At 50.0% G+C, this 12,635-nt stretch overlaps 1 protein-coding gene across 1 annotated transcript in view; it reads left to right on the forward strand.

The window, feature by feature from the left end:
* The window catches only part of Ptpn14 (protein tyrosine phosphatase non-receptor type 14), a 139,918-nt gene that overhangs the window by 98,337 nt on the left and 28,946 nt on the right, over positions 1-12,635 (forward strand). Inside the window, exons 7-11 of the mRNA XM_021645317.2 lie at positions 82-169; positions 4,008-4,096; positions 6,956-7,043; positions 7,970-8,052; positions 10,602-10,659. Coding sequence (XP_021500992.1) covers positions 82-169; positions 4,008-4,096; positions 6,956-7,043; positions 7,970-8,052; positions 10,602-10,659 — 406 coding nt within the window. The remainder of the gene's footprint in view (positions 1-81; positions 170-4,007; positions 4,097-6,955; positions 7,044-7,969; positions 8,053-10,601; positions 10,660-12,635) is intronic.

The raw sequence follows: 12,635 nt of genomic DNA on the forward strand, positions 1-12,635 counted from the left end.
AGCTCTGGGAGCTGCCCCTAGGATGCCGGGGGCTTCCACTGGCTTGGCACTGCTAACCGTTTCCCTTTGTGCCGATTGTAGTGGGATCCTGCCCGCAGAGGCCGAGCTGATGTACATCAATGAAGTAGAACGTTTGGATGGATTTGGGCAGGAGATCTTCCCGGTGAAGGTAACCCACCATTCCCGCCCCTGTATGTTTTCAGTTACTATGGATTCCTTCAGCTTCTTAGTGTCGCGTGACATTAGTTGATGAATTAGTTACTTTTTCCTCCCTGGCACAAAAGACCCGACAAGGAGCAGCTTAAAGGAGGAAAGGTTATTCTAGCTCACAGTTCACGGGGTACAGGCCCTGGTGCTGGAGAAGGCCTGTGAGGCGGCCGGTCATATTGCACAAGCAGCCAGGATGCAGAGTCAACAGGAGGTAGAGCTGGGCTGTGATGCCTCAGGCCTTGTCCCCAGTGGCCTGCTTCCTCCAGTGAGGTTCTGCTTCCTGAAGGTTCCGAAACCTCCCAAACAGTCCTCCCAGCCGGGGATGAGCTTGTGGAGGACATTCCTCACCCTAAACACAGCAGTTAAGTGCTGAGCTCACTTCAGGCCAAGCAAACACTTTCTCAGCTCAGAGACTGTGGGTTTGATCTTCAGCAGGTTATCCTCAGTTACAGGACAGCCATCTAGATGAGTCCATGCATGCATGTCCATCTCCTTAAAGTGTCAAGGTCAGGCCTGTCTCTCTTACAGCAGCACCAGTAGCTGCTGTCCTGTGGGGGTGAGCAGAGGCTATGTCGTAGTTTTTTTCTTGTGCTTCTTCTTTTTACTTTTCTTTGCCCTTGGGAACGGTTGTTGTGAGGCAGATTGAAACTTCTCTAATACGCAACCGTATTTCATTTCTCCAGCTCTGCAGAGCTGTGTGTGGTGGGCAACTTGTGGAAACCATACCTAGGAAATCGTTAAAGTGCTTCTCACCTTTTTTGTGTGTCCCACCCACTGGAGTGGGTGTGGCTGGAAGCACCATGGAGCCCGTAACCGTAATGCATTTAACCCCCTCTCCTGACGGACTCTTCAAAAGATGGAGTTCTGTCTGAAACCTAACACGGCTGGCACATCCCGGCAATCTGAGAGATGCCTGTGAACTTCGGCACACTCTCCACTCGGCGCTGGCTCCTCTGGCTGCCTCATGCACGCTCTGCTCCTGCTCTGTTGCTCGCCTGCAGTTTGCCTTAATGAGAACTGCCTGTGGGCATCGAGCAGAATAAAGCGGGTGGCGAGTGGTGGGAAGGGCTGAACGGCTCACGTTCTCTCTTGCTCCTCTGATGGCCGCCCTTGGTGGGGCTCTCATCCATTTTCCTGCGGCCTCGTCTGGCGAGGCCCTCTGCAGCGCACTCACAGCAGCCCGGGTATAGTCACGATGTCTGAGTCACTGAGAAATCAGTGAACTCTTCTCTATTCTATGACAGCACCTTCTCTGCCTTGGAGTTGGGGTTTCCTGTTGCCGCCATTTGCTTGTTTCTGTTTAGTGTCTGACTTCTAGGAAGGGCGGAACCTTAAGCTAGTGCTGAAGTCTGCTGTGTAGCTTCAGTGTGTTCTAGCAGGTTCAGCTGGTTTTGGAGGGGAACTTGACTGAGCTGCTAGATTCCCCCAGTATATCTGTCCCTGATGGAGGTGACCATCCAAAGACCGCATGATTCCGGGTGGCCGAGGATGGCAGGTGGGAGGTGAAGCTGGTGGGGGTGGGAGTGGTCTGCCTGGAAGAAGCTTGCACAAGTAGACAGCAGCATGTACAGAGATGGACAGAGAAATAGACAGTGTGGCCCCCGTGTGTGCTTCTGTTTGGAGCCAGCTTTCCCATAGGCGGTTCCCTGAAATGTCCCAGCCCTCCCTGAGCACCGTCTGCCCTTCTTCACCCTCCACACACTGCCGCTGAGCGCTCCCGTAGTGACAGAGGTCCTAGACTTGTGACATCAGCTTTGAGGGAGGGTCCCTCTCCCTGAGGGATGGGAGTCCTGCTTTCCATCTTCGTTCCTGCTGTCATGACCACCCCTCTTGCACCAGGAAAACTTCCTGTTCTGGTGAAAGCAGGGGACCTGGTGATAACACCCACTCTGTTCTCACAACCCTGGCAGCCAGGCATCCCAGGAAATGGGTGGGAGGCGTCTTACTGGCCCAAGAGCACAAGCTGAACACAAGGCATCCTGGTGTCTTTAGCAGAGGGCCTGCAGGCGGCCAGCCAATGGAGTTCACAAGGCTGACCTGTGTCACAGAATTCCCAGTCACCCTGAGAGTACACCTTTAGTGTGAACGGACAGCCAGGCATTCCCTGCGGGATGCCCAGCTGTTTGCATCAGGGGCTGATGTGACGAGAACCCAGCAGCCTGGCAGAGGCAGGCGCTTCGGGCAGAGTCATTTGGTATAGCGCTTACCCGGCACGCAGAGTCCTGGGTTCATCTTCTGTCCTGTGAGCTAGACATGGTGCCACGCGTCTGTCATGCCAGCGCTGGCGAGGAGGGAGAAGGCGTCCTGGCCACACAGTGGGTTTCTTGGCAGTGTGTGATAATAAGACCCTTAAAACAAAACAAAACAAAACTATCATTAAGACAGTAAAATTTTTTCAGAAATCTGAAATAAGCTGGAGAGTTGGATCAGTGGTCGAGAGCACTTGCTGCTCTTGCAGAGGCCCCAGGTTTGGTTCCCAGCTCCCCAGGACAGCTCGGGTGTCCTTTCCTGTTGTGCTAGGGAGTCTGCCTCCTCCTTGTCTCATGTGGGAACCAGGCATGCATACAGAGCACAGACACACATGCCGGCAAAAGACCGCTGAAATAAACATAAGCCTTTAAAAATTACATCGCACAGGAGGAAGATAACAGAAATTGAAGGGTGAAATGGAGGAAAGATCATCAAAGCCTGCTCATGGAAAGTGGGAGACAGGAGAAAACAAATAGCAGGCCACTGGAATGTTTAATATCTGAGTAATTTGGGTTCTGAAAAGAGGGGCTTGAGGGAAGGAAGGGGGTGCTTTTGGGGGTGGGATGGCTGAGGCATGAGGGCCAGCATTGAAGGGCTGGAGAGATAGCAGGGCTTGGACCCCAGGTAGTGCTGAGGTTTGGGGGTGGGGCAGCAAGAGTAGGCAGAGATTTTCCACAAACCCAAGCGATACCCAGGTCTTCAAAGAATGTGGGTGGAGAGCTTTTTCTTTAAAAAAAAAATAATGATAATAATAAGGAGAATGAAAGAAAAAGGGAAACTAAAAATTCAGTAGAGGGCAACAAATTTGAGGATAATCCTAAAAATTGCCTCTAAAAATAATGCGGAAAAGAAAGGCACAAGCCGTTCAGGATCCTGTAGGCACTGCAGCCCAGCACTGCCGGCATCTAGGACGCAGCCAGGACTGGCTTCATCCCGCCTGTGGGCTCGGATGGGTAGGGTGCCAGAGGGCAGACTGCAGACAAATGCTTAAGGTTGGTGCTGGCTCTTGCCTTGGAGGTGTCTGCATTTTTAAAATGATGGATTCAGTGATATGCATTTATGTTATACAGAATATTTAGAAATCTATCTGCATGTACTGTGGGGAGATAAAGCCAGCTCACAAGTGTGTCAGCTCACAGTCTGGGCATTTTCTTGTGGAGCAAATACGATGCCTGTTTTGCAGGTGTAGCTGCTGGCTTCAGTGGGTCCCTGGCTTTGTCGCTAATGGAAGCTTTTGTCTTGGCCCCCATCCCCTCACCCCTGCCCCCCTGAGCTCTGCTGTATGCCACCCCATTCCCCGCTCTGGGGAGCTCCACCCCGTCTCAGCGAGTGGTGTTTGCTCCCCTATGCCTTTATTTCACTTAGCACAATGAGGCCCAGCGACCAGCGCCAGAGTCTCCTGTTAACGTCTACAGTAGTCCTCCACGCGTGCAGTCTGTGCTCAGCGCTCCACACCCGCGTCTCTATCTCCCTCAGGCTGGGTGACCTGGCTGTTGTGAATGTTTGGGATGGGCATGTGGTGACAAATGCCTGTCGCTCTTCTTCAGGACAATCACGGCAACGGCGTGCAGCTCGGCATTTTCTTCATGGGCATTTTCGTGAGGAACAGAATCGGAAGACAGGCCGTGATATACAGGTAATCTCTCTTCCCCTCCCGTCACAGGCCATGGGCCGCTGGTGACTGTTTTGAGCCGTGAGTTGAGATCCACGCTGGGACCTGAGTGACTTGCATTTTCTTGGTTCAGATGAAATTAGCGGAGTTCAGGCTAGGGAAAGGAGTTGAAGCTCCCCTCCTTCCTCCCTGACTGCAGGAAATGTGCATTTCAAGTCCACTGAGTCAATGGGGCAGACCCGAGTGTGGGAAGAGCAGATTCAGGCCTGCTGGTTGCTGCTGTTGGGACGGCCCCTGGCCATTAGACAGAAACTGTGTTCTTTCCATAGCTCCGCACCCTGTACCTGACCATGCGCTGGACTAGCACAAACTATATGCTAACTAACAAAAGGCCTGCAAGGCCTGCAAAGGCCTACCTTAGAAGAGGTAACAAAGGAGGCGACCTGAGTTTTTCTTTAATTCTGTGGACCCTTTAACCTCCTTTTTCATGTAGTACAAGCAGACCCTGTCCAGGGGTGCGGTGAATGTCTCCCACCCCACGCATGCCCACTAGCTGGCTCTTGGCACCGCTGCCTGTGGGTTCCGTGATGTCAGCATGCTCACCTGTGTGTACCAAGGCGGCGTGGCCCTGTGCTGATTGACAGAATCTGATGGAAGTAGCAGTGTGTCTGGGGCAGGGGATAAATCACAGCTCTAGCAGGAAAAGCACAGGCTCCTCTGGCCCGGAAGCTTCCAGCATGAGCTGTTTGGATCAGATAGAGATCCAGAAAACTGCATTTCTACACCGTTTTCCAGCCCAAAACATCCCGCCATTATCTTTATGATTTCACCCCCTTGCTGTTTGAAGCTAGGATGAAGACAGAGTCCTTAGGACTTAAACTTTTTAAGGGCTAGGGAACAGTGTCTCAGTGGTCAAGTCTTGCAAGGACCTGAGTTCTTCTCCAGAACCCACATTAAAAAAAAAAAAAAAGGAACAGGCTTGTGAAGGGGTAGAGGCAGGTGGATCCTTGATGCTCACTGGCTAGCCAGGCTAATGTCCTTGGCAAGCTCCAGACCGGGGAGAGACTGTAAAAAACCAAGGTGGATGGTGACAGAGGAATGATACCACGGTTGTTCCCTGGATTACACATACACACACACACACACACACACACACAAACAAACACACACAAACACACAAGCACCCCCCCCCCCCACACATTTGCTGCTGAACTGAAACACCCACATGCAAATGTCAGAACCGGAATCCCCTGGCAGGGCTGTTCCATTCCTTCGAGAGCTGTTCCCAGGCAGGCACAGGATGAAGAGTGTCTGTGGAGTTTTGAAGTTTGGAAGGAATTTATCTGGAAGAGAGAAGCCGCTACTGTCTCTTGAGATCCTAACAGCAGGAGACAGCTGCTCAGCCAGGTGTCTGTGTCAGGGAGCACGTAGAGAGGGGAGAGGACTCCCAGGCCTGTGTGGGGAGCACGGCTGTTCTGGAGTGGGCAGGTGACAGGGATAAGTGTGATGGCCCTGTGTCACCGGTTCCTGACTCAGGGAGTCGGGTTTTCCTCAGCGTCTAACTGCGTCTGCTCTAAGGAAGAGCCAACCAGCTGCTTTTCCCGCCTTAGATAGGATGTAAGGACTGACCTCTGCAGGAGGCTGGCCCAGGGCAGAGACTGCAGACCTGGAGACACACTGGGTGAGGAGCCTGCGGTCTTCCAGAGTCCTGGGAGAGATCTAATCCAGAGTTGAGAACAGGGTGGTGGGGAGTGAGCACCCCAGCAGCTCTGAGACAGGGTGCTGGGAATGAGGAAGGGCTTGTTAGAGCATGAGGCTCCAGAGTTGAGTCTTAAAGAGCTGGAGATAGAGCCCAGATTGTGCACTGTTTGCTGGCCTGCAAGAAGCCAGTCTGGGGCAGCATATAAGCACTGTGTTGGGGGGGATCCAGGGGGTCAGAAGTTCAAGGTCACTTGAAGCTACTTAGTAAGTTTGAGATCAGCCTGGAGTACTTGAAACATTTTGCTTAAAAAAACAGGAAGGAAGGAAGGAGAGAAGGAAGGAAGGAAGGAAGGAAGGAAGGAAGGAAGGAAGGAAGGAAGGAAGGAAGGAAGGAAGGAAGGAAGGAAGGAAGGAAAACAAACCCAGCAAGCATGGTGGAATGCAAAAGGCCTGGGTGGGAGCTGGAGCATTAAAAAGATGGCCAGGAACTGGCTCCAAGTAGAAAGGGAAGCAACCATTTATTTCCAGTGTCTGGAACTTGCCTCTAGGATTAGATTTCTCCCGAGACCCCGGCAGACCCCATGCCCCGCACACGGCTGGCCTGGCTGTGTCATCATGCCTGCATCCACGGCACTGAGTCAGTCCCCTGCACAGCCTGTTGACAGGTGTCTGAAAACAGGCAAGGAAAGCATGTGCGTCTGTGTGTGTGTGTGTGTGTGCGCGCGCGTGTGTGTGTGTGTGTGTGTGTGTGTGTGTGTGTGTGTGTTTAGATCACCCGTGTGTAGAGACGTAAGCAGGCACCATGCACTTTTTCCAAGATGGCACAATGAATGTGTGCCCTGAAACAGGACTTTGACTATACTTTGGGGTCACTAAAACATCCGGGGGGAAGTGCCTCATCAGTGAAAAGCTTGGGAGCAAGGTAACAAGCACCTTGCGGACTTTTCTCGTAGCTACCCGTAAAGAAAACCGCATTTCAAGAATGTCACTCTGCAGATCTATTTTAAATCAAAGTGTTACCTGAGGTGTTAGTATGTACTGCATCCTTCCCATTTCCTCCTTTGAGAGGTGGCTGTGTAAGCGTTTGTTGAAAAGAACCAATAGTTAAAGAGTTAAGTCACAACTGTAAGATGATGACATGGACCGCCTTTGAGTAAGCCTTGTCACGTTTCTTTGGCCCAGGTGGAATGACATTGGGAGTGTCACCCACAGCAAAGCAGCCATCCTGCTGGAACTGATTGACAAGGAGGAGACAGCGCTCTTCCACACAGTGAGTCCAGGGGCCTGCACAGCTTGAGGAGGGACTTTTTAAAGCTTACGGTGCCTTTGCCTCATTCTCCACGTCCAGCCTTCTGATGGTGGGTCACACCATCTACAAGGTCTACACTTAAGGACTGCTTAGTTAAGTCTCTCTCTCTCTCTCTCTCTCTCTCTCTCTCTCTCTCTCTCTCTCTCTCTCTCTCACACACACACACACACACACAAACGCACGCACCTTCCCTCATATGTCAGTGTCAGGTGTGTTCCTCAGAGCCCTGAGGTCCATGGCTGCATACAGGACACACCTGCACTCCATAAGGAGCTCAGTGTTATTAAAAAGATGTTTTTTGTTTTTTGTTTTTTTTTTCTAATACTTGCCTGGTCCTGCATGACTTCTTGCAAGTGATGAGTGCTCCCTTTGGCCCTGGCACTGAGATTTGTTTGTCCAGTGTGCTCCAGCACTCGGGTCAGCCTTCCTCAGGTGACTTTCTAATCATGTCTCATTGCATGGTCTGCTGCTGGCTGGCCTGGATTCCTGAGTCTGCTCGCGGCCCACACTGCCTGGAGCTGAGGCTGTGCCCTCACCACCCTGTCTCTGGCTGAATGACATTGGTGTTGACTGTAGGCTCCGCCTTCATTCAGTTATGTATTTTGAAAGTTCTGGCTCAGAATTAGTGGAACTTGTCCATTTCTCACTACTGACCCAGAGCCTCTGACGTGAAGAATTCACTAGCAGCGGTCCTTTCTGTCATCTCTGCTGGCCATGATAGCACCAGGGAAATCAATGGTTGATTCACTTCTTGGTCTGGCTTACTATTTTGTTCTTCAGATGACTGGGGAGGGATTAATGTCTGTGCAGAGCAATCTTCATGAAGCAAATATCTAATCAAACAGATGCTCATTTTTTCCCATTTCTCTTTTTTTTTTTTTTTCAAGGATGATATCGAAAATGCCAAGTACATTTCTCGGTTATTTACAATACGGCACAAATTTTACAAACAGAACAAGATCTGCACTGAGTAAGTGAATGCTTAGTTCATGCTTTCTCTGAATGGCTTAGTCCTATTAAATCGAGTGCTTCTGTGGAGTTGTGGTCCCCTGTTTCCATTCATTCTTTTCCCTTGATCCTCTAGAAGCCATAGGAAGAGACGAAAGCCAGTCAGGAGGGAGAGAAGTTTAAGTGCAGTCTACTGCTGTCCACGTTCCTAGAGAGACGATCAGTCCCAAATTGACTGTAAAGGCTTAACTTCGAGGATGGGTAGGCCACATCAGTGCCTTTCCGGCTCTCGGCTCTGAGTTCGGAAGAGCCCAGCTGTTCCCAATTTGCCCAGGTGCCCCTCCGTGTTAGATGTGGAGTAGATTCAGAAGTGGGGAGCAGAGTGATGAGCAACTTGAAAGAGAAGATGCTGCCACAGGCTCTGCCTGCTTCCGCTCACAGTTGGCTAGCCCTGCGTGCGCTCCTGGGTCGTGCCATCTGACGGCAAATGAGAGGCCAGGGTAATTAGAGGGGCTTTGGAAGGCACTCCGAGATGGCACGTATCCGGATGTCTGTTTAATTTAGTTCGGAAATAAAGATGATAAATCTGAGTCTGATTGAGGGCACTCCCTCATGGCCTGACCTCGGAGATGGCGTGCCGAGGGCCCCCTCTGCCCCTCGCCTTTCCTTTGCTTGCTTTCAAAAGGCGTTTCCCAGCAGAATGCAGTTGCCTCGTGGGCCCCCAAGGTGTTTAATTTGGGTTCAAAGAGCATCAAGGATGTAAATGCCGGAGAGAAGCTGTCTTCCCACTCTCACCGTGGGCAATCCAAGCACGGTAGAATATGGCTGGACAGCAGGTGCCTCCGGAGAAGGTCAATACACATAGTTTTTTCCCTCCGTGCAGCTCAGGCTCTTTCAAACCAGGCACTGCAACCGGTCACTGCTGGGCCCTGAAAGTACATCTCATAGTCTAGGCCTACCAGCAGCCTTAGCAAGGATGGGTTAGAAGGGAGCAAGGAGATAGCCACACCTTCTGCACACACATTGTCACACTCATGCATAGTTCTATTTCTTTGGCCGTTGAATTTGCTTGGTGGCCTTGACACCATCAAGGAGACTGTAGCCCACTTTTGTGTGGCCGAGATCAGCCCCTTTCAGAATGCCAGTCCTCTGGCTTAACTGTTTCTCAGCAAACGTCCTCATTGCTGTGTTCTTCTGTGGTCTTTCCCGATATCCATGAACATCACATGTAACTCTGGAAACCAAGAATTCTGTTCTGCGTGGGAAGCACCTGAGCCTCCTCTCTCCCACACGCATGTTGCGTGCTGTAATCCCAGTGCTATCTCCCTCGAGGTGTGTAGAACTTGCATTGTCTCAGCAGCCTCCTTCTCCATCCAGGGCTGCCCACTCTTGAGTCCCTCAGGCTTGCCTGGGGCATCTGCTCCCGCAGAACCCGCCCTTGCTGGCTGGATGCCTTGCTCCAGGGTTTGGTTGCTGCACCTTTGGCCGGGGAGGAAGAGTTGGGATGACCATGTTTAACTTGATGATGATGGCACTGAGTTTGACCAGCTGTTAAAAACTCAACATTACTGCATCATCTCCATGGTTTCTCCAGAGCAAAGATACTTACCAGCAAGCAGGTAGAAGGGCGAGAGCTCCAAATAAGGAGAGACTCTTTATTTGAAGAGTTTTAGCCTGACGAAAAGTCGGGATCTTGTTTTCATTTTATTTATTTATTTGTTTGTTTGTTTTAAACACTGTGTGGTCCTGAGACCCCCTGATATCCACTCAGGAATGGATGCCCTCAGTTCCTGCTCGTTTCATCTCTCCGTTACCCTTGTTGTTTAATCAATGCTGGAGTGCTCTCTCCAGAAGATTTCCTGAGTTGGGGACATACCTCAGTTGTGGAATATTTGCCTACTGTGCGCTGGCTTTGACCCCTAGTATCAGAACAGAGTTTCAAGCAAACAGAAAAGACATAAGACGTGGTGAACATTTGCAGCATGTACTGTCTTTATCGGTTCAAACTAAAAACTGTTTTCTCTACTTTGGGGTTCTATTTAAACTGGAAGCATTTTCAAAATACTTTTATTATGGCCATGCGCACAGGTACACACTGATACTGTTTTAGAAGTCCATGCGATCTGAGGTTATCCCAGGCTTTCATAATATTTTTTTAGAAATAAACTTTATCCTCTCAGTAATAGTGAGCAGAGCATTATAAAAATTGTTTTAGCCAGGCATGGTGGCACATGCCTTTAATTTCAGCACTCAGAGAGGCAGAACACTCTGTGAGTTCGAGGCCAGCCTGGTCTACAAGGCAAGTGCAGGACAGCCAAGGCTACACAGAGAAACCCTGTCTCGAAAAAACAAAATCAGAACAAAATGTGTTTCGAACATCTTGAGGATAAAAGAAGAATGACAAAGGAGCTGAGTTCTCATTGTGGGTGTTCAGACTTGAGTTGTGTTTGCTGTGTGTGCTGTCAGGCTGGCCTCACTGGCCTGCCCCCTCCTCAGCCCCTCCTGCCTGTCTGACCTCTGGTACTTTAGGTCAGCAATAATGATGGTTCTCATGTTTAACTTTTCATATAGACAGTCAAATTCTCCACCCCCGATCAGACGCCGGCCTACCTGGAGCCGGTCCTCACTGGTATGTATACTCCTCCGTCGGTGGTCTGGCTGTGGGATGAGGGTTCTGTTGTGGATCTGAGGGGTGGTGACTTAGGGAACCGTGGCTGCGAGAGATGTGTTGGAAGGATGGGAGGCCACCATTGACTGGCAGGAGCTAAGTACCCACCATGTCCCGCTTACCCACAGACATATCAACCTTCTTCTCCACATGTGGTTTGAGGTGCTCCCCAGTCTTCTTGCAGGACAGCCTGGTCAGATACCTTTAGATGGGCTGCTCATCTGCTCTGGTACTAAGTGGCCCAGATTCCAAGGAATTCACTGCCACAGACAGAGCCAAGCAAACTAGCCAGAAAATGCTCTTTAAGTGAAGCACAACCAAATAAGTCTGGCTAACGGTCTCAGTGTCCTAAATGAATGGGGCATTTTCTAATTTCTAGATGTTAGCCAACAAAGGGTGGTTTTTACTTTTTAAAAGCTGTTCTTTTTCCGGTGATGTGACAAGGTGCACAGCTATAGTCCTGCCGTGGGCCCTTCGTGGTTTAAGGCTTACTCAAGAGTAGTAGGACAGATGTGTGGTTTATTTTCTGCTTGTCTTGTCACAGGTCTTTAAGGCTGTGTATAGGTAGCCAGAACAAATATGCGGCTCTGTACTCTGCTGTCTGTGCAGTTCTCTGGAGGCAGTAGACAGGAGCGCCTAAGCGACGTTGTCTCTGTATCCAGCATGCACCTCGCCTGTCTTCAACTTCTCTCTTAGCAAGTTTGGAGGACATTTTTTTCTTTCTTTCTGGAACCAGCATGACACCTACTCTTAGAACTCTAGAGTTGAGCCACATGGGAATTCCGAAGCCCGTGTAGCTATTGCTGATGTCACTGTGACTCTGTCTCTGCCTTGTGGTCCTCTGCGCTGAGATCTGGAAGGACCTGGACTCTCCCTGGAGCACAGTGTATTTGCTCATGAACTGCTTTCTCCACTCCTCCCTTGTTACTGCTGTCTTTCTTTCATTTTCTTCCCCTCCTCTTTTTGTTAGTGAGATCAAGCCTCATTTGTGCCTGTGAACTATGGTGACACACCACAAGTCCTCCAGCAATCTTGGGATCCAGAGAGCCTCCCTTTCTTTCTTGGAGGAGAGGGTCTAAAGGGTTCTGGATTCCCAGGTCTCTGTTCACCCTGCCCTGTAGGTCTGAGCCATCCTTACAAGACACCAGGCTAGTGTCTTAATGGTCCTTGCTGATAAGCATCTTGGCTTCCTTGCCCATTTCTGTCTTTCTTTTTTAGGATGCCTTTAGTCATGGAATTTTCTTTTCTTTCTCTTTTTTTTTTTTTCCTGTCACCTTGACACAACCCTCTGGCTATACCTGAGAGGACAAAGTCTCATTTGAAGACTCTCCTCCATCAGTTTGTCATGGGCACATCTGCAGGACATTTTCTACATTGATACCTGATGTAGGAAGGTACAGCCCACTGTGGGCGGTGCCATCCCTGGTGGTGTGTCTGGGCTGTGTAAGAAAGGTGACTGAGCAAGCCGGGGGCAAGCCAGTGAGCAGCAGGCAAGCCAGTGAGCAGTGTTCCTCCTGGCTTCTGTTTAAGCTCCTGCATTGAGTTCCTACCTTGATTTTTCTGGTTGACTATGACTGTAAGCAGAGAAAGCCTTTCCTCCCAAGGTTGCTTTTGGTCAGGGTTTTTTTTTTTATCACAGTAATGGAAACCAAACTAGAACATCTATGTTATGGTATTTATTTCTATATTAGCAGATCTGGAAAATTTATAACAGAATAAATAAAGGAGAGTTTGGCATTGCTGTAGCTCAGTAGTAGAAGCTTTGCCAAACATGGGAAGGTCGGGGACCAAGCAGGTCTTCCCAACACCTTCCCCATCACAAAAAAAAAAAAAAAAAAGAAGAAACTAACTAGAATCCAGGAACAGCCTCTGGAAAATTAGCTATTATTGGTTTTTCATTGTATACTTGGCCCAGTTCAAAGTCACCTAATGCTTTT

This window comes from Meriones unguiculatus, chromosome 11 (assembly GCF_030254825.1).
Source record: "Meriones unguiculatus strain TT.TT164.6M chromosome 11, Bangor_MerUng_6.1, whole genome shotgun sequence".
Taxonomy (NCBI): Eukaryota; Metazoa; Chordata; class Mammalia; order Rodentia; family Muridae; genus Meriones; species Meriones unguiculatus.